Source organism: Pyrgilauda ruficollis, unplaced genomic scaffold (genome assembly GCF_017590135.1).
Source record: "Pyrgilauda ruficollis isolate IOZ18807 unplaced genomic scaffold, ASM1759013v1 scaffold1, whole genome shotgun sequence".
NCBI lineage: Eukaryota > Metazoa > Chordata > Aves > Passeriformes > Passeridae > Pyrgilauda > Pyrgilauda ruficollis.
In genome coordinates this window covers 23,143,076-23,165,750 of record NW_024508100.1, presented here as the reverse complement: position 1 = coordinate 23,165,750, position 22,675 = coordinate 23,143,076, and the positions used below count along the sequence as shown (strand labels likewise).

General features: G+C 35.6%; 1 protein-coding gene across 3 annotated transcripts in view; it reads left to right on the top strand.

Moving 5' to 3' along the window:
• Positions 1-22,675, top strand: part of DLC1 (DLC1 Rho GTPase activating protein) — a 212,239-nt gene that overhangs the window by 45,569 nt on the left and 143,995 nt on the right. For all 3 annotated transcript variants that reach the window (XM_041474160.1, XM_041474322.1, XM_041474233.1), the window contains 2 exons: positions 6,773-6,922; positions 9,449-9,589. In XM_041474160.1, the coding sequence (XP_041330094.1) occupies positions 6,773-6,922; positions 9,449-9,589 (291 nt within the window). The remainder of the gene's footprint in view (positions 1-6,772; positions 6,923-9,448; positions 9,590-22,675) is intronic.

Below are 22,675 nucleotides of genomic sequence, written 5' to 3'. Positions count from 1 at the left end.
AAGAAACAAGATCACTGAAGTATTTTCTTGCTGATTTTTGCACAAAATTTCTAGATCTGAGGTACTTTTTCAATAATAAAAAAATGTAACATCAGTTATCTATCACTCTCATTTGCATCACATTTCTATTTAATTACAGTATTTCTCCAGTCTAATAATTAGTGTTTAGATTACTGTTAAAATATTCTCCACAAAGCAGCTCACAGTAAACAGAAATAGGGTCCAATAAAGGTAAAGATATGCTTTTTTGCTTACTTTGTAAGTCATAATCATTAAAGTGTAGTCATAAAAGGTGATTTTAGAATAATTACAATGTTAATTTAGAAAATATCAAGAACAAAGCTCAAAAGTAACTGAATTTGTTTATGCTGGAAAGAGCGTGATTAATTACGTTATGTTTACTGATACTTTTTTTCACCCAGTGAATAGAAATTACATACATATTGTGCTCTGTGTCTCTATGGAATTTGATTTTGGCAAATTTCTGTTGTCATAATCCTGGTATGATGCTAAATCAGGAATGCTTGCTGGGAGTTGGATGTCATCAGACTGGCTACTGTAATCAAATGTAACTCCAAAGATAGAGAGTGGGATCTCATACATCATTTATACTTTATGAAACTGCAGTGAAATGATAAGATAATTACCTTCTACACTGGACAAGATGTACCATTTTGAGTTGGTTAATTTTACATTTGTTTTTGCTTCTCTTAGTTACTGGAACTAATGCCACCACTTATTTACATTAATATTACAGGATAGTTGGTATAATTCTAGTGTAGTAATGGCAGTCTGAGAAGTCTGTTTTCCATTATTAGCTAAGTGTGGTAATAGAGCATCAGCTAGAAAGTGATCCTGATTGACTTAGTTTAATACAGAACTGCTCTGTTTCAAGAACAACCACTTCAGGAGTGACTGCTACGCCATCCCTGCTGAGTTAACACAGCTGTGCAACAATGATTCCTCGGATTGTTTTGCACCAAGGTTTTTGAGTGATTTTCCATTTCATCAATAGCAAGTTGCTAAATTTCACTGTAAAACAACATCTCTGCTAGACAGTTTACTCAGCTGACATGAAACGTGGAAAACTAGAATGCTAAAAAATCCCTAAAATTAGTAAATAGTCTATGGGTTGAGTATGTGTTTAGGCAAAAAAAACAGCTGTAGAAAGGAAATTACTACAAAGGAAAGCTTTTGTTTGGATTAAATTTGCTTTGAATGTGAAAGATGTCAACTTTTTGCAATGGAAATCGGGTTAAGTTCAGGAGACAGTATCTGTGAAGAGCACATGAGTTTGAAAGACCTTAGAAAGTTAGACAAATTGAGATGCTGCACCTCACTTCTAGAGCTGAAATCTCTCTATAACTTACCAGTTGGGTATATTTGGATTTTTTGTTGTCGGTCATTTTTCATCACATTTTATTCTTTTTCCAAGAGTGCAGCACTATCGCTGCAAGCACTGTGCTCTACAGAAGGAGACATATTTTTTGCTTAGAAGTAGAAAAGGCATTGGTTTTGTTGAGACAACATATTATTCAGCAATTGGTAATATGGTTGTGTTTTTTACATTTTTCTGAGGATACAGTAGTGAAAATCAAAATTAGAACCTTACATAGAAATCAAGGTCCTCTGAAGACTTCACTTTTACAAACATAACTTATTTGTGTGTTTGACAGAAGTGAAAAAGCACAGGTATGCTAGTGCTCTTGAGCACTATATTTGGAAAAACTGATCAGTGATCTAAAGTTCTTGTAAGGAAAATGAGAAGAGAAGCTTTTTGAGAAGAAAAGCTATTCTTTCAACAGCAATAGGAATAGCTGCAGGAATATATGAGCATGTCTCCTTACCTGTGGTGTGTACACCAGTGTAGACCTACATTATTGGTTCCATTTTCAGTCTGTTCTATCTATTAGTTCAAATATTATTTATAATGGTAATCTTATTGTGATTTTTCTGATGTCTAGTATGGGCTTGTATCTCATGTCAAAAAGGTAGAGAATGCTTTACCGTGGGTTTTAATGTTCTCTGCCTGCAATCCCTCCATAATGAATAGGACTCTAAGCATAGAATCATAGAGTGGTTTGTGTTGGAAGGAATCTGAAAGATCCTCTAGTTCCAAATCCCCTGTCATGGGCAGATATATGGTACAGTATAGCATAAAATTTAGAGGAAGATAAAATTCTTAGGTATTTTTCAAAGTTTGAGAACTCTAAAATCCCATGTAGAAGGATGAAAATTACAACTTATTTGCATATCTGCTAGTAAAAAATCATCAGACTAATTTCAAAACTGCATATTTTGCATTCTTCATTTGTTTCTTCCCATGCAAACCTTTATAGTATTAAATTGGTGATATATAATAAAATTCTCTTTTTTCAAAAAGATTTTTTTTTTAGCAAGGAAAGACAAGAATGAGTAATTTAATGCCATCTGAAGTACATAGCATTAATATAAGATTTTAACTCAGTCCAGCTGGCAGATCAAGAATACCAGGCAAAACTCAGCCAGCTCTTTCCATAAAAGATTTCTTTCTTTTGTGGGTACTCCAGCTTGCCTTCTCAATTGTGTAAAAGTCTTTCCTCCAAAACCCAAGTTTTCCTTTTCAAAGCAATTATGAACATCTTGACACAAGAGTGTCAGGAAGGAGGTGGTGCCCTGATGGCCCTAGCAGAGGAGTGTTTAGAGTGGGATATTCTCTCCCCTCCTTAACCACAGAGGTCTGCACTGGCACTGGGGGGAATGTTTAGAGTGGGACCCCACTCTAAACATTCTATCCCCTCCCTTCTATTCTCTCCCCTCCTTAACCACAGAGGTCTGCACTGGCACTGGGAGGGTCTGCTCAGTCTGGAAATCAGCAGATACTTTCAAAGGGAGAGCCTCCAGGGAAGGGGGGAGTCACTCAATCCCCCTGAGGGTAATTAGGGAGAGCACAAACTTAGTTTTTGAGTACCATTTTTTCTGTACAAAATTTTTGCTATGAAAATTAAAATAGGTTTTGCACTTGACTGTTTTCAAAAGGTGTCCTTTGCTTCAGCGCTAGTCAGCCAAAAGAGGTTTGTGGGAAAAGGGACTGCAGGAGGGACTGTGTATGTGATGTAAAACAGTGGCTAGAGGGGAAAGGCGAAAACACACTTGGAGAAATACAGGGTTTAAAACAGCAAGGAAGTGAAATACATCCAGTTCCATTTTTCCATGCCTGGATAAAACACAATGGATATATGAAATCCAAAATTATGTTCATACCCTGTAATTGGTTTCTTCTGTTTGAGTTGGTTAAAGTAATTGTAATGTATTGCTAGTATAGGGATGAAATTTTTGAAACCATAAATAAAAAGGAGGGGGTAAGTTTTTTTTCTAGAGATACTCTGATCAATGCTGCCTTCATACAGGGTTTTTTGTTTATCGAGCGTTCAAAATAAAAATTATAACGTGTGTAGAGAATGTCATATTCAGAAATTGCCAGGTCTTCTCATATATTGCACAAGGCAACTTGGTAGTAAAAAGACACGCAAGCACTTGAAGACATGGGAGTACATAGTGGGAAAATGTGGTGTTATTCTTGTCAATAATGATATGTGCTCCAAATTCACAAAAGCAACTAAAAAACTGCCTAAATCTCATTTGCAGGCATGTTCTCAAAAATATTTTCATTCTATTAACATTGTTTGCTGATGATAGCAACAGGACTTGTAGACTGTTTTCCTTGTAAAAACATTTGGGGTTTTATCATTTAGGCAATAATTCAAATAATTCAAGCATCCTTCATTTTAGGAAGAGTTACAATGTTTTCTTTTCTAAACGTATGGATATATTCAAATTTAATTAGTTTCTTTATCACACCAGTGAGGATACAGATTAAAAGAAATATTGTTTTTTCCAGTTCATGACCTAAACTATTTCCTCCTTGTGTGGAGATATCTTAAAAATAAAATCTCCAGACAAATAACATATCGAGTTTGACCTACTGTTTATATTTGTTTCGCATGCCTAAATTGCCCTATGTAAATGCCTAAAGGCAGAAATTAAGGGCTGTAAGGGCTTTCTTTGACCAGACATCTAATGCCCAAGTTTTGACTTCATAATGCTAAAGGTAGGATTTCTGTATAATTCTATAAATGTAATTTATATTTTTGCATTCTAATTTGGAAGGTACATAGCTACCAGTGGGAAATAATGTGAAAAAAATGGAAGCAAAGGAAATACTGTGTTTTCAAAAGAAAACAAATTAATTGCTAATACCTTGCTGGCTATAGATCATATCATACATCAGTAATAAAATCTCAGAATATACACAAAAGGGAGATACAGAAAAGATAGGAAGGTTATAAAGCTCTTGGAAATTCATTGGAGACTATCAAGGTTAAAACTGTCTAAACATAAATTAATCTTATAATAATATTTGTTCTGTGTGTTGTGATGAATTTCCAACTCAGGATTATCCTTTTTTGTTTTATGTGTTAATTGTTTTGTATGATGCTTAGACTTGCATATATACAAATTGATAGCAAAAGAGACATTTAGTAAGTTGTAAAAGTAGAAACTATAGTAAAAATGTTAAATTTCTTATGTTGATGTGAACATTAGTCAGAACCACAAAGTTAGGACTTCTAAACAGAAAAACTAAACTCCATAATGATAATATTATTGTTTTCTGAGAGCAGTGTTTCCCTGCAAAGCCAGCACGTAATGTCAAGCCTGAGTATCACTTTGAGCAACATTTTGCCACCTCTTCATTTCAGCAGATTCTTCTCCAGCATTCTCAATCTGCTGCATACAAAGCAAGTTTATACTGTTTTGGCAGGATGAATCAAGCAATTTGCTAGGGGAAAATTCCAGATCTCTTTTTTTTTTTTTTTTTTTTTGGTCTTTGAGTGAAATACCTCATATGTCTCTAGCCTGAGAAAAAAACAAAACCAAAACCAATCACAAAACCAACAAACTTACAACTCCCACCCAGCCAGCCATCACCACTTCCTTTGTTGTGGTGTGGCAATGAATTTCTGGTTTTCAAATCCAGTGTCAATATTAGGTTGATTAGCCTTTACAGGGATGTATTTCCAAGCAAAACCAATAGAAATAAAAACAGTGAGGGGACTGTGTAGGAAGCTAGTTTTGTAATAGCACTGGCATCCTCTGGATGTGTAAACACTAGGCAGCCTTGCTCACCATGGAGAACATGGCCCCTGTCACAAGGGAGATCATGTCTACTGTGTTAGCAGACTCTCAGCTGCTCCACTGGGCTTTCTGTATGCATGCAGATTAGATGAAATCACTGTTCTGACATTTGTAAACCTCAGGTATCAGTTTGACATCAGTTAAAATGAAGATCCATGCAGTGACAATGAATCATTTGGGAAATCATGTTTTCAGTTTGGAAGAAAGTGAAACTTAACCCATTTTGGTGATTTCTAAGGTATTTTGAGATGATATTCTCTCACCATCTCTCTAAACTCAGTTCAAAGTCATCAGAGGATCCTGCAAATTCAGCAACTTTTTTAGAAGCCCTTTGCATTGTACATTGTTTGTAACTCTGCTATGAACTGACAGATTTGTATTTCTGCTTTTCTAAGATTTGGTTTACTAACCATCACCTTAACCTGAAGATCAGGTGGACTGTGGTTTATATGACTATTTTATCTATACATCTCCTTTCATTATAGCAGGAATCATCTAATTCATGTTTTGCAATGCCTTTGAAGCAGTCTATGAAAATCCTACTAATAGAATCCTACCAAGAGAAGTCTCTGTGTAGCCTGGAAAACTATACTCTGTATACTTTAGTGATTATACAATAAGAGGCTAATTTGGACACTTATATTGCCTACTTCTTGGCCACAATGATGCAATTGTAACATCTTTGCATCCATTTTTTGAAAAGGATTTAAAAGAAATATTGAGTTAATGGAACTTCATATTTTCTAAGTTCAAATTATGAAAATCCATACAGGAGCTAGTAGGGGTTTTCACAGTCCTGAATTTTGAGGCAGGCTAGTTATCTAACTTTTGTGTTAAATCTCTATATAAAAGGGAAAGGGAGGAACTTCTTGAGAGCATTATTTTGTCCGTCTAATTGAGGATCTTGCTTTGAGTTGCATTTCTGAGAATCTGCTCTGCCTCCTTTTTCTACAGAGTGTAGGGAAATTAGCTACATAAACTAGGTGTTTGCGGCTGTGATGTGAATACCCCCTCATCCACCTCTCTTTCCAGTCAGTGGATGTATGATGCTGTGTTCACTATTACCCTGCTGTACCTCATCTGTATCAAGAATTTCCAACCAAGAAAGAAATCTCTGCTACAAATCAACAGAACATAGTTACACTACTGAGTTCCACAAAGAAAGAAGTTGGGGTTATCCTCAGCTTGAAAATGACCTCTTTGAACTTGTCTCCTGTTTCCATCGCAGATTAATCTTCATCATTTGTACTTGTACAATCAAGTTAATTAATTTGGGATGAATATTTTGAGGAGTGTTTAGAATCTGTAGCTGTTTTGAAAGTATGTGTATCCAGGTAATGATGCATTTATTCCAAAAAGTTGTGCTGTTAAAAAAATTAATTGCTATAATGGATTTACATTAAACATTAATATAAAATATTTTTCCAGCAGTACATCAATACTCAGTAAGCTGGTTACAAAAAGCAGTAATTTTTTTAATCATTTCTGCTTATTATTTAGTGTGCTTTCCTGGTAAATTAAGAAACAGAGCTTTCATAATTTAAGGGTTTTTTTCCCACTAGCACCATTTCATATTTTTGTATTTTCTGTTCAATAGGAAATAACAGAAGATCGGGATCGTTCACGACTGGATTCAATGGTGCTGTTAATTATGAAACTGGACCAGCTTGACCAGGATATTGAAAATGCTCTCAGTGCAGGCTCCTCCCCATCCAGCACCCCAACATACAAACGGAGGCATATACCTGTAATCAATTTTTATTATCATTATTATTATAAAGATAATCTTTTTTTGCTTCACCTTTTTTTTCAGTCCTCACATTTTTCAGCTCCTTAGTTTAGAACCAAAGCTCTTTTTGTAAAGAATTTGACTTGTGTCTTTTTTTTTTTGTGTGTATGTACATGTTTTGAAGGCAATAATATTGCTATCCATTATTTCCTTTTGGCATCTTCTCGTAAGGGAGAGCTTCAGAAATCCCAGGTTTAAAAAAGGGAGCTCGAGATTCAGAAAATGTCTGGCTGTCTAATTATCACCTACTGTAAAATGGAGAGTCGGTACAGGCTCAGGGTGGCACCAGTCTCAGAACATGAGTATGTGTCATTTGACATTACATAGAACTGAAAGTAAGTCTGAGCTACATGTCTTGAGGTCTTGTTTTTCTGCTAGGGGAAGGCAAAAAGTCCTCAGTCATTCAAAGTAAGATTCTGAGCAGAACTTGAGTTATTTAATGTAGGGGGTTTTTTATTCACTTAAAAGGATAATTCTTTGCTGAGAGTAATTCAAAAATGGATGGGACAGCTTACAAACACGACTGATGCATTCTCTTTTTTTCTGTAAAATGTTTACACACGTAACTCTGAAGAACTTGAAATGGCTGATCCAAGGTATTTTTGTGCAGGCTTCTTGTTAATTTTACCCACATGTGCTGCAGCTGTTTTTCAATTCAAGAAACCTGAGAAACACTGCCCCAAGATCTCTAGACTAGCATTTGTATCTTTTTTTTTTTTTTTTTTTTTTTTTTTGGCAAGTGGTATTTTCTTTTAAATAACAAGGAGTTTTTCCTTTGAAAGCCAGGCTTCATTATTGCTAAGTGAGTGGTCTGTAGGTGAGAAAAGTTGTATTTCACTGTGTTTGATCAACTGAAATTTATGCAATATGTCCTTTTTAGAGGAAATCACATAATTTCACTTTCCATCATCAAACATTTTCCCACTGAATATCAATGTTCTCACAGTATCTCCTTAAACACACTGATGACACAGGAAACCTGAAATACGGTGTTGACATCTGTTCTCTATATCTCACCAACCCATGCCAGCACTTTAGCTAATTTCTTACAGCAATAAAGGTAGCAGAGGTTATGTGTATGAATAACCCTGCCTGATAATCAGAGGTGGTACCCGTTCCCATGCTGCAAAGCAACTCTGCAGAAAGACAGCTTGCATCAAACATTGAATATATGCTATCTATGGACAGTGATTTCCTAGGAATTTTTGAACCTTTGATTGTTGTGGACCAGAAGATCAAAAGATCTGGTTTTCAAGATATATAGGTATTGAGTTCAGTCTCACATTTATTTTATAGTAAGAAATCATTTGAATATGATGTAAAAACTTGGGTAATGCAGCAGAGATCATTGCTGCACCATGGCAGCATAGCTCTGCTAACTAGAAACTTTTGAGAGCAGCTGTAGCCAAACTGACTGCCACAGAGGCTGCTCCATGGCTCTGCTGCATTTCCCAGTGCTTCACATTGCAGATGACTCACAGGCAGGAAATATCTGACTCAAATACATGGTCCTACCAAGAGTCCAGCTTTGTCCCTAATTTCTAACCCTTTTCAGAACACCACACACTCATGTACCTGGCATATAGGCACTTTCTAAATGGCAGCTTTGGCTTGACAGACCAGAGACTTAACTGGAATTAACGAATCAAAGGGTGTTGTATCTTTTCAGATCCGGAGCAGAACCCCTGAGATGACTCTGCCCGGTATTTCACCTATTCTAGGAACCTGACATAAGGAAACTGAGGCTTTGTCTGCATGTAGTTTTCTGGGATTAAGAGTTCAGGAGATTTTTTTGCATCCTCTGTAGCTGTATTCATGCAGGCTGCACCTCATGTAATAATCCTGACAGTATATGGCTGGTTCTACACAGAGCCAGTGTCACAATTTATCTGCAAACAATATAATCCCTTGCCCTCACCCTATGCAGTAAATCAAGCATGTGCTAAATTTTTACTTCCTCAACAATAAAACCTACTGTATATCTTCTTTTTATTCTCAGAGAGAGGAATGTAATCACTGTCATTAAAAGTAAGGGCATTTTAACCAGAAATGGTATTTGGCTGATGAGTGTCTGGTGATTCAAAAAAACCTGAGGAGCTGTACCTCTGAATTGTATAAACTGCTGGAGGGTGAAGTCATTTCATCTGCGTAATGGCTTACAGATGTTCACTAGCTTGCAGTGCTGCAGAGACAGAAGGTGGGAGCACACAGGAAATACTGAATATCAGAGAAAAATGTCAAACTTCCGCATCCCTTAACTGATTTTTCTTACCTTGCATTCTACCATTTAGCTTTGATGTTAATAATGTATAATGATTACTGATTTATAATTTCAGAACAGCAGCTAATGCAAATCACCACATTGAAAAGACAGCAAACATATGTATTTACATGAGCTTGCCTAAATATTTCCATTATTTAGCAGAAATATGATTTTATTTCACATGCACATTTACTAAAGAGACTTGCAAAATTTTTCTACAGGATGTTGAATCTGGTTCTGAAAGTGGAGTGGATGTTGCCTCAGTAAATCACTCACAGACCAACTTGTCTTCTAATATCCATGCTCCTGACCTAGCATCTCCCTCTTCAGTAGCCAGCTCTGGAGCTAAACCAAAGGCTGGGGTGAGTACAAAGGTTGTATTTTTTTAAACTTCTCTCATGATTCCAGATTGGAAGTGAAATAAAAAATATTATACTATTCATTACTTGGATTGTACAAAGAATGTGTGTGGCACTGAGGAAAAAAATGAAAGTGGTCTTAAAGGGCCATTTTAGTGGCAAACAATACAAGAAGTTTCACATTTAAAAGCACACTATTAACAGCCGATGATTACAATAAGCTGTGTTTTTATATGAGAAAATAATTTAAGGGAGCTATGCTATTTAGGAAGGTAAGTTTTTCTGAAGTGGTATCACTCAGAACATTTCCTAAATCTCATGAAGGATGCTGCCACAGGAAAATTGTGGCTGATTTATGATATCCAAACCCAGTCATCCTGGTCCTCTTGAAAGTACCTACTACCCTACTGATCTGAGAGTGTCATTCTAAGGCAAAATTTGGCCAGTGATTCCAGATGCTTCCTTAGGACCAGAGGGGAACCTCTGAGCCAGCAGATACTTGTCTGCAGTTCCCAGTGCATGCTAGGTGGTGAGGAAAGGCTGGCCTGAGAGCTCAGATATGGCAAGGAACCTCCTTCTATATTCATTCGTAGATACACTGAACTATGAGAAGCATGGTTCTTTCTTTTGCTGTTTTCTGTCTTTTGAAGAACTCTTCTTCATAGTGTTTCAGCCATCAGCAGGTGCAGAAATGCTCAGATGTCCTAGAAACTCCTGGTATACTATCTGCTCCCTCTTGAATTTGCTGTTTCCACTGCCTCAAGAAGCACAGAAACCTAGATTTCTAAGTTTTGCCTATGCTGAAAAGTCTTTGCATAACTCCTACTCCATCTGTTCACTTATTGAAATGTTTCTGGTTACCAGACCAGCAGAAAATCTAGAATAAAATATTAAAAGAAAAAAGTGTAGTTAGCATAAATATATGTTTAGAACAAGTCTATAAAAAGTAAAATAGAAGCCACCTGCCACTTGCACTACAATAATAGCAAGTTAATTAATGCCTTTGATTGTGGCTAACAGAAGTTCTAATAAACATTTACATTTGGGATTGTTCACTTGTACAAAAATAAATTCACTTGTAATTTATCATCAGTGCATAACTATAGCAAATAGAGGGCTCTGCACTCTGTCACTGCATACATAGCTGCACAAATTCTCAAATAAGTACATATGTTATTCTGGAAGGTGATATCCCATTTTACCAGACCCTGAGAAGCACACAGAAATTTTTTCAATTTTTAAGGTATTAAATGTCCCTTTTAAATTTCGGTTTCTCTGCTAGTATTTGGAGAACTCTTGACACCTGGCTTTGCAGAAGTGTGGGTCACTTCCTGGGAGTTAGATATTATGTGTTAATTCAGCTTCAGCAAGTATTCTTCTGACTTTTGCTGTGATTAATATATCATGCTGAACATATATGAAAATCTTCTTTTACTATAGATTTTTATAATTTTTTTATAAGTGTAGTTTTTTGAGTTTGGGGAATTTTTTGTTTTGTTTTTGTTTTTCTAGTTTTGATTTGGATTTTGTTTGGGGATTATCTTGTCACACTAGCTATAGGAATAAAATTATTCTGCACTTGAAACTCAGTGGGCTACTTTTTAACAGTGGTAGTGGACTGTTCCAAAGATTTTACTCCCTTTTTGGAGTTTGTAACTGCTGATCTCCAAGGATTCCAGATGCTTAGTCTCCAAGGAGAACTTCTTTTGTTGTGTTTATTAATAGTATGTAAACAGGAGTGCAAGGGTGATTAGTTATATTATGGAATGATTTGTGGTATTTTTAAACAAACTATAGCAAACAGTTGACTGCATCAAAGTCAGACTGTAAAGTTAAACACGCATCATATGCAGACCTGGGTAGTGGGAATACAAGGCACGGCAGGGAGATATGAATTTGGATGTAGTTCCTGATAAAAAACTTGTAAAGGATATTAACTACACAGGATATAGCTCATAGATAGAAAATTTGTGTATAGAAAATTTGTGTACAGACAAACTACGTTCATTCGTGTTCATTCAGCATTCTACAGATTTAAACCAAGCAATTTCAAACAGTGTGACAATGTGTTGGGATATCCATAAGCATAATTTGGTTTGATAGTCCTAGTGGAAATGATTCACTCCTTGGTTTGTGGAATGCAGGATATTTTAAATTTTCATGAGAATGTTTTATAAAATGTTAAACAAGAATTTCATTTAAAATACAGTGCCAATTAGAATACTCTATGCAAATAAATAATAAATATTATTTTAAATAAAATTAAGATTGTGTGTCTATATTTTCATGCACAAGTTGTTTAACATTTTGTGAAGGTTTACTTCTGGATAGTCAAACCCATTCTTGTCAGTATGACTGCCTGTGTACAGTCCATAACCATAAGTGTAAGCACACACCTGCATGCTCACACACACAGAGAACTCCTTACTGAATACAGGCATGAGAAGGAAAAACAGGATTATCCAGAGAGCAGTGCGGAAAGGCTTCTCTATTATTCTGCAGGGTGAAGCATGAAGGCCTTTGATATGCAGATGTACTTGGTATTTTGGGCTTATGAGAAGCATACAGCTGAAAAACCTCCATCCTAAGTTTAGGATGTCACTCTTGTATCTCATGGTCAGGGTGAAATAGCATCATGTGACCAATAGGGTGTTTGAGCCACAAATTGTACATGCTTGAAAAGGTGTTTATATGGACAGTCCTTGTGAAAATAAGGATTCATGTGACTGAATACATAGTTTAGGATGGGATAGTAAGAAATGGTTTTGGCATCCTCATGTTACTTACGTTTACAGAGAAAAAAAAAAAATTCATGCTGCTATAATTAGCACATCTTTATGTTTTGGGGGTTTATTAATCAAGCTTCAAAACAAACAAAGATTTTTTTTTTATATTAACATTGAGGATATACACTTGGCTACCACTAATCACATGAGAGTTGAAATAAGTCTAAAAAAAATAAGAAATCAACAGTCTTTTGCCCCAGTGGCCATGAGAAACACTGGAAAAAGAGAGTGTCTTGTCTGGATTTGGAGAGAAAGGAATGTAAATATTCCACATGCCATTGCCTTCTACAAACCAATGCTATACATTAAGACAATTAAAATATCCTTAACAATAAAGACCTGAAATTATTTATTTTTAAATGTGGTTTTATTATTATAGAAACAATATGGGACTACAGTACTTAAAATATGTTTTGATGACTAAAGGCAAGTTACCATATCCTTCTCCAATGCCCAGTTAAAAGCTAAGCAGTTAAGGAAAACTTGAATCAATTATTATTGTCCTTTTTTTTTTTTACTTCCTCTGTACAAAATATTGGCTAAAGGACAACAGCAACTAAGGCCTAAAAGTTGTGATGTTGTGGCCAAAATTTTGTCCTTGAACATCTGCTCTGCAAAGCCTGTTTATTTTCTGTTCAGGTGAAAAAAAAACGAGCCGTGATTATTTTCTACTTCTTGTCTTGGCAGTCTTGTCCCTCCTGCTTCAACAGTGTCCAAGTTAACCTTAATCACACTGTACAAAGGTAATCAGGCATCCATTATCACCAGAATTGCTGGTACCTAGGAACAGATTGTTTTTCAGATTAGCTGTAATGACTCATTTAAGATGCATTCAATTCTCAGAGTGATTTAAGACATCAGTTATGCCTGCAAGTATAAAATTACCTAGTCTGGCTGAGCACTGGAATGGGCTTCAGGCTGCTGGTATCCCTGAAGCCTTGGATGAGCTCAGCAGTCCACTTTCACAAATCTTGTTACTGGATTGAGGCAAAAACCTGTATTATCTAGATGACAGATTTGCAAACGTTTAATTTACATACACTAAAATAATTTAACCAAATGTGCTTTTGATTCATAGTTTGTTTTTTTTTTAAATTTGAGCTTTTAAAGAAAGCCAAATCATTTTGTGAAAAATAATTTTGAGATTTGTAGATTAAGAAAGAGTTCAAGTTTCATGCTACTTAACTACACTTATTTTTAATTATGAAAGAAAATAAAATTTATTGTAAGTACAAGGAAACATTTATTTAAAATTAAATATTAATGACAAAGAATTATCAAATTATTCCAAGGGTTTGAAATGTTTACATTTCCTACTGCATTAGATTATATAGTACATTCAGTGAACTGTGAGGTATGCAAACACATACAGAATATGTCAGTGCATTTGTGCAAATCTTTAGCAGTTGGTCATGCAATTTGAAAGGTGATAGATTGTCATCTCTGTATTATAATTTTATGTTACATTTGTTTATTTATCAAAGTCCTCATATAACTTTTCTAAATTTTGCTGCCATTATAGTATTCCTTGAATTCTTATTTTATTCAGTTAAAACTGAAAGTTAATCTGGTAAGCATCAGGGAGAAAGATCCTTACTGTGTAGCATTAATTCAAATACTGTTTCTTTAGAACTTGATTCTTTTTATGAATACAAGATGAGAAAATTCTTCCCAGGACCTGATCAAGTTGATTAATTTAGTATTGACTTTCATATCTATGTTTAAAAGAAAATGTTTTAGAAAACAAGGTAAGGGAATTAATTATGAAATTAATATTTCACACAACCACAATTTCATTTGAATTCTAACAACCTGTTATTTTACCCTACAAAAAGTAAACTACCATGAAGTTACATTTACCAATCATGTATAAGAAAACAGCAGGATTATACTGTATTTGTTATATGAACTTCTCAAAAATTTTCTTTGCCTCTGTCTTGTTCCCCAAAGGAATCTGTATTCTGTTTTAAGTATCTCTTCCTATATTAGTTCTAAGTGTACTTATTTTATCTTGAATGAAATGACAGAGCTTCTTGTGCTGTGGAGCCTTTTAAGCACTGTAAATCTTAAAGGTCAGCCCTTTTTTGGGGAGGAGGGTTTTTTTGTTGTTGGTGGTGGTTGTTCGGGGTTTTTTTGGGCCATGATGCAGCTACTCCTACAATTTGAAGCAAAATCACTGAATCCAGTTATGACACCTTTGACAGGTGTCACCTTTGCTTTGGTCAGGGACAGTCTCTCTCTCTCTGTCTCTCCCACTTTTTCTCTCCCTCAATATTGAATCCTGAGCGACCAGTGTAAATTCACAATGCAATGAAAGGTTTTCAATTTTATACAGGTACAGCATGACCCGGAAATCCATGTATTAGGCTATCTGCTCCCGCTCCCAAGTTCAATCCCAACAATATATTGGTAATATAAATAAATACCCAGCTTCTGAAGTGCATGAAGACTTCTGAGACTTTCCAAGATGTCAAGTTTTACATTCCTGTCTCTTCTTGCAACTTGTTTAAAGCAGCTATGCTTATATACTGGGGTTTTTTCTCCTGTTTTCTGCCTTTTGTAGAGTTGCAGACACTGTCTTCAACACTGTCTCCATCTGGTTGTTTTTGACAATAATTTTTTATAAACTGAAGCAAAAGTTTATGACTTCCTCAGCTGTAACATCACTAATTGTGCTGTTAGAAATGTAAAGTACATTTTTTCACTGTCTGCTGCCACCTGGTGTCTTGTACTTTTAGATGAGGGGCGCTGCACAGGGGACATCAAGCACTTGGACATAGGCAGACAAGTTTTTGCAGAATTAGGGCATTATGCCATAGTTAAAAGGTTTAATGATCAAAATTAATTACCATAGTCTAATTTTAGTTTATATTTAGAAATTACATATTGCAACTTTGATAACAAAATTCTTCGACTGAAGAAAAAAACTGTAAGTGAAAATTTCTAGGTCACTTATTGACTTAGAAGTTGTTCCCAAAGCAATGTTTATATTGGGAAAGTAAAGAAATGTGCAGACGTCAATTTGCAAGTGGGTAAAAAGGAATTTTTTATCTACTATACAAGGATAAAATTACCTGTTTAGTTATTTGCACCTCTTTCCAGCAAATAGATGCTTTTCATTATGACATACAGATAAGTCTCCTGGCAGCCTTGTCTCCTTCCAGTGGTTTGTGGATGTGCCTAAGCTGTCTCATCTAATGGAATCTTCCAGGTGCAAATTATGAGCAAACGACTTCTTCTAAAAGCTATTTCTAACCATTAGGTTAAAGGGTTAGCTTAAATATTAGGGTGATGGTAACAGTGAGAGAACATTGATGTTCCGTTGGTTTAAGACAAAGAGCCTAAAGAATTTTCAAAACACAGCAAATAATAAATTTTAAATGAACCTGCATTAACACTATGTTGAATACTCTGTTTTATCACACACAGTCTGATTTTGCAGACCAGCATTGTTGAGGATGGGGATTCAGCCTCCTGCACTAGATATAAACTTGAGAAGGAAGAAAGTAAAACTATGCTGTATATAAACTTAGTGGCATTTGCACTTTAAAAAAAATGTGGAGACTATTCTTCATCAATAAACCTTCTCCTCTTGTGAAATCAACAGTAGAAGGTTCAGTTTCTCTAGACATGGTAGGTTTGATAGAATGTCAGGATATCAGCATTTTTTTTAGTTAAACAGCTCTCATATGAAGCTGGTCAAGCCTAAATTTTAGAGAGTTTGCTGAGCTTTACTTTCCATGACAATACATTCTGAATGCCAGACACTACATGAAATGTTCCCATTTGTTGTCCAATTTTAATGCCTGGTGAGTTTAGTTCAAGTCTGTCTTCTGTGCTCTTCCATATGGATTGAGTTGAATCCCTACCAAGTTTCCCTTTTTTTCCTGAAGTTGCTTAAATGTGTTTAACTGTATGTCAGTATGAAATTTTAATTATTTTTCAGCACCTGCCAAGAAAAGCATACATGACATTTATATCACCAGGATTTTTTTAAAAATACTTTGTAAATTTTCCCTGTCAGTATGTAATCTATATAGTGCATTTCTGCATTGAATAATTTCAATTCTGAGATGGACTATGGCATTCTTGTTGCATGCATGTGGAAAGATGGGCAAAATTATTAAATAATTTTCAATTAGAAGGCTGTGAGTGCAAAATTGCTGCAATTTATGTAAATTGCTTATTAATGTCAGTGGCATTAAGAATTTATTTATCTGAAGAAAAACAAAATCCACTAAGCACTGAAAAGTTTTATTAATGATTTGTTGTTGTTTAAATTGCTGTAATGCAGAGGTGTGTACATCTGTATGGAATTGCATTATTTTTAGTATCAGCCAACACTTGTAATAATGATCACCACAGAAGATGGTGATTGGAAAGGTGAGGTACACAGCAAGTAATCACTACTTCTTAAAAACAAGGGACAATCTTTTTCAATTATTAAATCTGTGAACATTACTGATATTTTGGAATTTAAAAGTAAATTGATCTCAAAATGTGCTTAGGCATTTTTCTGGGAAAAAATTTATAACCCATCAAAACAACAGATGGTGCACATTATCAGCATAGGCTTCACATGACTGTCAGTCATGAAATGAAGTCCTAATGCAGGATTTGCATTTTACTCAAGAATCACAGTTTGTCATTGGGATTTCCATGTTTTTGTACACATCCTCTAGTCTTCTGAAGGTCTGGGGAGAGGAAAGTAGCCTGGATGGATCCAATACAGCCGCAGACATGATCTGAACCACTGACAGCTGTACATGGAAGCCCTTACTGGGCTATTTCTCTTACATGGAAGCCGTTTCTCTTGCACTGAGTTTTATCTCAACATAAGTCCTAGTGACACATGCCTTCTCTCTTTCATGCCTGATAGAGCCTTTCACAGCAAGTAATAAATGCCAAACATTTCTGGGAAACTGTTGAAAAGAAGGAATCTGAAATTTCCTGTTAAAATTGTACTGAGATATATTGCATCAGTTATTACATCTGTACATCTCACATTTTTTTTTTTAGAATTCTACCTCATTGAAAGGAAACAATTGGTGGATATGATGGGGGATTAATTATACCATATGCAGACTAGCATAAGGATTTTAATGATATAACTCCTTAAATCAGCATTGAAGATCTGTGCCAAAATGAGAAAAAAATGTTCTATGTGAAAGCCTTTCATAAACACTGTAGAAAAAGAAGTATGCATACATTTGTGACTGTTTCCATCCTGTTCCGTGGTAACTCAAGATAGCTTCAAAATCACCTGGAGTAGGCTTTCAGAAAAGGTCAGTAGGTCCTCTTGCTGGACAATATGAAGGGATGGAAAGCAAGAGAACTTGGAGACTTGGTACAGAAAGCTAGGTTACAAATTTAGTGGGAACCGGGGATAAAGGGCTTTAAAGCTGTGAAAAAACGAACTTTTTGCAGACCAATAAGTGACAAAAGGCTGCAACTTTATGCAACCCAACAGTGTTGTACAGGACTTTCAGCTGGGACAAACTTGTTAGAAGCTGAATTGTTTGTTACCTCATAATTAACCAAGAACACCTTTCATTTTCATTTTGGATTGCTCTGTGAAGAAATCTATTGTATCTCTATCAGACTCTGTGAGTACTTATTACATCTCCAAGGACTTAGATCACTGGGAGAGAAGTAGTCAAACTAAACAGCATGGATTTAAGACCATCTTGTGACTGAGAGCCTTTACCTTACCCCTCAGCAATTCAGGAGAGCAGAAAAATCAGTTTTTTGAAGATGGAAAAAATAGTGTCATTTCAGGAGTTCATTTTTATGTAATGCTTAGGTTCAGTGGTGCTGTCGCTTTCTGTCTCCTCCTTTGTGTGATTCGAGGAGGGGGTTCAAACCACCCAGCTGTCCCATGCAGTACTGCCATGTAAAGTAGGTGAGATACACAATGACAGCAGGCAATCATATCTGAGCTGCCAAAAAATTACTGAGAAACCTACTGCTTTGAGTATCTGCTGTGCTAATATCCAATGTGATAACTTATTAGTGACCATTTAAATGAATATTAAAAAAAGTTGTCTCGACAAGATAGGAATTGTTCTATTTATTATAGTGTTACTGTCACACTGTTTTTAAATAATCCTCTATTATTCATTTCCAAAAGTCTGGTGCTTGATGGGATTTTGGCCTATGTTGAGATGTTATGAAATTTAAATCCCTTTTGGCATAGTTGTATATATAAAAACAGGAAAGATCAGAATTATTTTAAAATTATTATTTACTTTAACTTAACTATGCTCCTGAATCATTAAAGTGTCTTTTTTCCTGTTTCTTCTTTTTGGGTTTTTTTTCCCTTTTTCCTTTTTTGGTTTCTTCTTTCTTCTACTTTCTTCTTCTTTTTTCTTCTTTCTTCTTCATTCTTTCTTTTCCTTCTTCCTTTATTCTCTGTCTTCTATTTTTTTTTTCATTTTCTTCTGTATTCCTTCTGTTTTATTCGCATTTTCCAACTTTCTGATTTTTACTCTGGCTCTGCATCTTGCCTAAAGTCACTATAGCTACTTACACCAAATTGTACCCACCCTGCTCCAAAGTACTGTTTGCCTCCTGTACGGCTGTCTTTCCCCAGATCACTCCCAATAAGATCACTGGAATGGTTGTGCAGCCATGGTCTTGCTCATTTCTGTAAGCATCTGAATTTCTTCTCCTCTAATATACAGCTGGACAACAAGTCCACCTGTGAATTGAACAAAGTAGAATATTGGCACTTAGTGCAAAGATAGGTATTTGATGTTTTCCCAGCAGTGGACTGAAAACCAGTGCCCCTGAGGGACAAGTACATCACTAATAATTGTTTACACTGTCAGTCTTGCTAGTGTTGAATTCAGACTCCATAAATTCACATCTCTGCTTGCAGTTGTGGTTATTTTAAGTGTGATTTGGGGGGAGGAGAGGGGGATGGGAATAATGTGTATTTAGCTGAAGAGAGAATATGCAAAACCTCAAGAAAGAAAAGCTGTATTAAAGGGGAAAGAAACAATGTAATATGTAAATATGTCTTTTGTGAGAATTTCCTGTGTTTTATCTAAGAAAGAATTTCAGGCTTGAGTCCAAGACAAATAAAGGAGCACAGAATGAAGGAATAAAGACAGAATTTGAGTAAGAAAAACAGTGACAACAGTTTAATCTTTCTGCCAGTAGATGGAGAGCACAGAAAAGTAGAAGCACTCACATAAAGAAAGAAGGAAAAAACCTTGCATCAGCTTCTTTAAGGGAGTGATAGATGAAAGAAGAAAAAAAAGCAAGAAGCAGGGTGGGGGGAGGGAACAGACTGTAAACAAGGAGGAAACTGGGAAAAAAAATAAGGATTCTGAAAAGTAATGAGGAAATGACAATTCCTGAAGTGTCAGCTCAGCTTGGTCAAATCAGTTTGTTGGCAGTGAATAAATAATTAGCTTCTCTTATGCCTTGTACGCAGTATTTTTTACTTCTGGAACATGGTTTGAAAACGTGGCATGAATAGTTTGCATTACTGAAATTGAATAAATCCATGTCTGCCTTTTCAAGTACTTTTCCAGACACAGACATGCTGTGGGTGACATCATGGAAAACCTTTTCTTTTTGTCCTTTGCATATACCTCTCTTATAAGGAATTTTCTTCCTCCTGAGCTCTCCTTCTTCCTGTCTCTCTATCTTCCATGTCTCACTTCTTGCTTGCTTACTTTCCTCTTTTCCTTTTCTTGTCTTTCCTTTTTTCTTTTTTCTTTTTTTTTTTTTTTTTTTGACTTCAAAGCTAGGGTGGAAGCAAGGAATTTGGTTAGCTCTCTGTTTAATAGTTGAAAGAGCGTGGTTTGGGGTTTTTTAATGCACAAAATTCCTCTCAGTGAGACATGCCACACATTCTGATCTCTCCCCTTCAGGCAGTTACACACTATTAAATATGGGGTTGGAAATGACACGTGTCTGGAAATACAGAAATGAAACAACCTTCCACTTTTTGCACTGCACTATACAATGAAGGTGTTGTAAATTGTTAATTGAATGGCATGGGGTTCTAGTTAGTGGGGCTTTCTATAAATAGAAACTCTGCATTCCAATGTGTTGCCACTTTATTTTCTTCAAACCAACTGAAGAACCTTTCTATGTTACGCAGAGATTAGCAAAGTTTTATTTTGTAAAATACATAGTTTGTGCTCTGAAAGTTTGTTCTATTTACCTTCTCTTACCAAGCTGCCTTTATGACATTTTTGTTCTATCCTTGTTTTAAAAGAGAAGAAAAATCCAGACAACCTGTAATGGTACTTGATATTCTCTGTATCCTACCACCCAATAAATGGTGAAATATGATTACTGTATTTTAAATAATACTCCACATATTACATAGAAAATAATAGTAAAGTATTGCTGTGAAGAATACAGAAAGGAAAGCAGGTTACTGCTTGAGATGGAAAGATGGGAGATCCTTTGACTGCCCAAAGTTCTTCTGAAGTTTTGGATTCCCACTCTGAGAAGACAATATTGTCTATATGTGAATGGTACTGGACTGGGAAGCTTATTCTCCCACAGCAGTTTGATAGGTGACAGAAAACTGCACATGGGAGACATTTAGTGAGGAATTACAGACCTTTGAGTCTGCAATGTGAAACTGAAGTACAGTTTAATTTCATAGAAGGAAGTGGAGTAGATTATGGAATTAATCACTCAGTAGTGTGTGATCCTGCACTTTCTTTACAGAGCCATCACTCTTAGTCCAGCACATTTTAACTGCAGTGCTACAGTCCTAGGAGTGTGAACACAGTTTACTGGTATCAATGAGAAAATGCAAGATTACGTGAGATTAAATATACAGTTCCTCTGAAATGTGATGAGTTTCAAAACACTTGAAAAGATTGAATGAGATAGGTGTCCTTGGAAGACTGATTGAACTTTCATTAAGCAAAAATTTAAATTTAAAATAATATTTAAAATTCAGAAATTTCTGCTATTAAATTCAACAATTCAGTATCTGATTGGAGAATCCACAGGGTGATAGAGTTAAGGCAGATAGAAAAAAACATCACAGAAAGTGATAGAGCCAATTTCATATCCAGCTTTCAAACCATTCAAACAGAACTGTGTTGGCTCATTGTAGAGACTTGTTACACAGTCACTTGCAATTTGTCTAATTCTACTTTTGCCATTTTGCCAATACAAAAGCAATTCAAGAAAGATCTAGTTTTGCTGTTGCCAGCACTGAATGATGTTTCAACATGCTTAGGGATTTCAGGGTTTTTTAAAACCTCTATTTTTAGGAAAGGGAAAAAAATCCTTAACAGGTTTTGCATGTAGTTTAGCACATCCTGTGTCTTGGAAATACAGAAATTACAGGGAAAAAAATCAGAGCACATGAATTCCATATAAGGAAAAGACAGACCTTTTTTTTTTTTTTCTCTAATTCAAAGAACCTAACTACCTAGAAGCCATTCTGCACTACAGGAAGATATGTGATTCTCAAACATTGTGAAAATATTGCCAAGAAATAAAGGAATTTGGGGATTTATATGTTCTCTTCCTTGCACTTTTAATAAAGAATAATTTATAATTTCTTCCAAGAACCTAAGTTCTGCTTTGAAAGCACAAAATTTTCAGAAGTCTAGTTAAGTTTATGCTAAAAATTTCTCTTCTGTAAGCAACATAAATGTTTGGGAGTCAATGGGATTAGACTTGCAAGTACTTCCAAAAGTATGTTGCTCTTTTGCTCTTTTTCTTTTCATGTCCCAAAGGTATTTGCACTTTTCTGAAGTATTTGTTCCCTTCATCCATCTGAACGTAACACACAGTACTGAATTCAAAACATATTTTTTTTAGTCATGGGCTGAATTTTGTGTGTACATAGAATGCAGGTAGTTTTTCCAAAGTGCTGCCACAGAGAATCTCTGATAATTTTCCCTAGTCTCACATGATATTTATACCTCCTTTTTTTAATATATATTTATGCAGAATTTTCTTTTTTTTTTTTTCCATTTTTAACCTTTTTTTTTCCCTGATGGGTCCTTTGACACACCTATTGGAAAATGTTTAGCTGATAGATGAGATTATTTGCCAAAGGAATTTTGAAGACCAAGAACTTTTGAAGAGCAGGACCTTGAGTCACTGAGACAGAACCGATACGTCTTGTAACCTTATTCAGAATTTCACAATCCTTGCTAAACTGCAAGATAAGGGCCAAAGGCAACAAACCAGCAGGAGCCAACTCAGAATGTGCCAAAGTTCATAGAACAGTTGCTTCAGGCTAAAGTTTGTTGACCCTTAATCACTGGGGGTCATCAGTGGTTCTGCTGCAGGGCCCTGCAGAACGTGA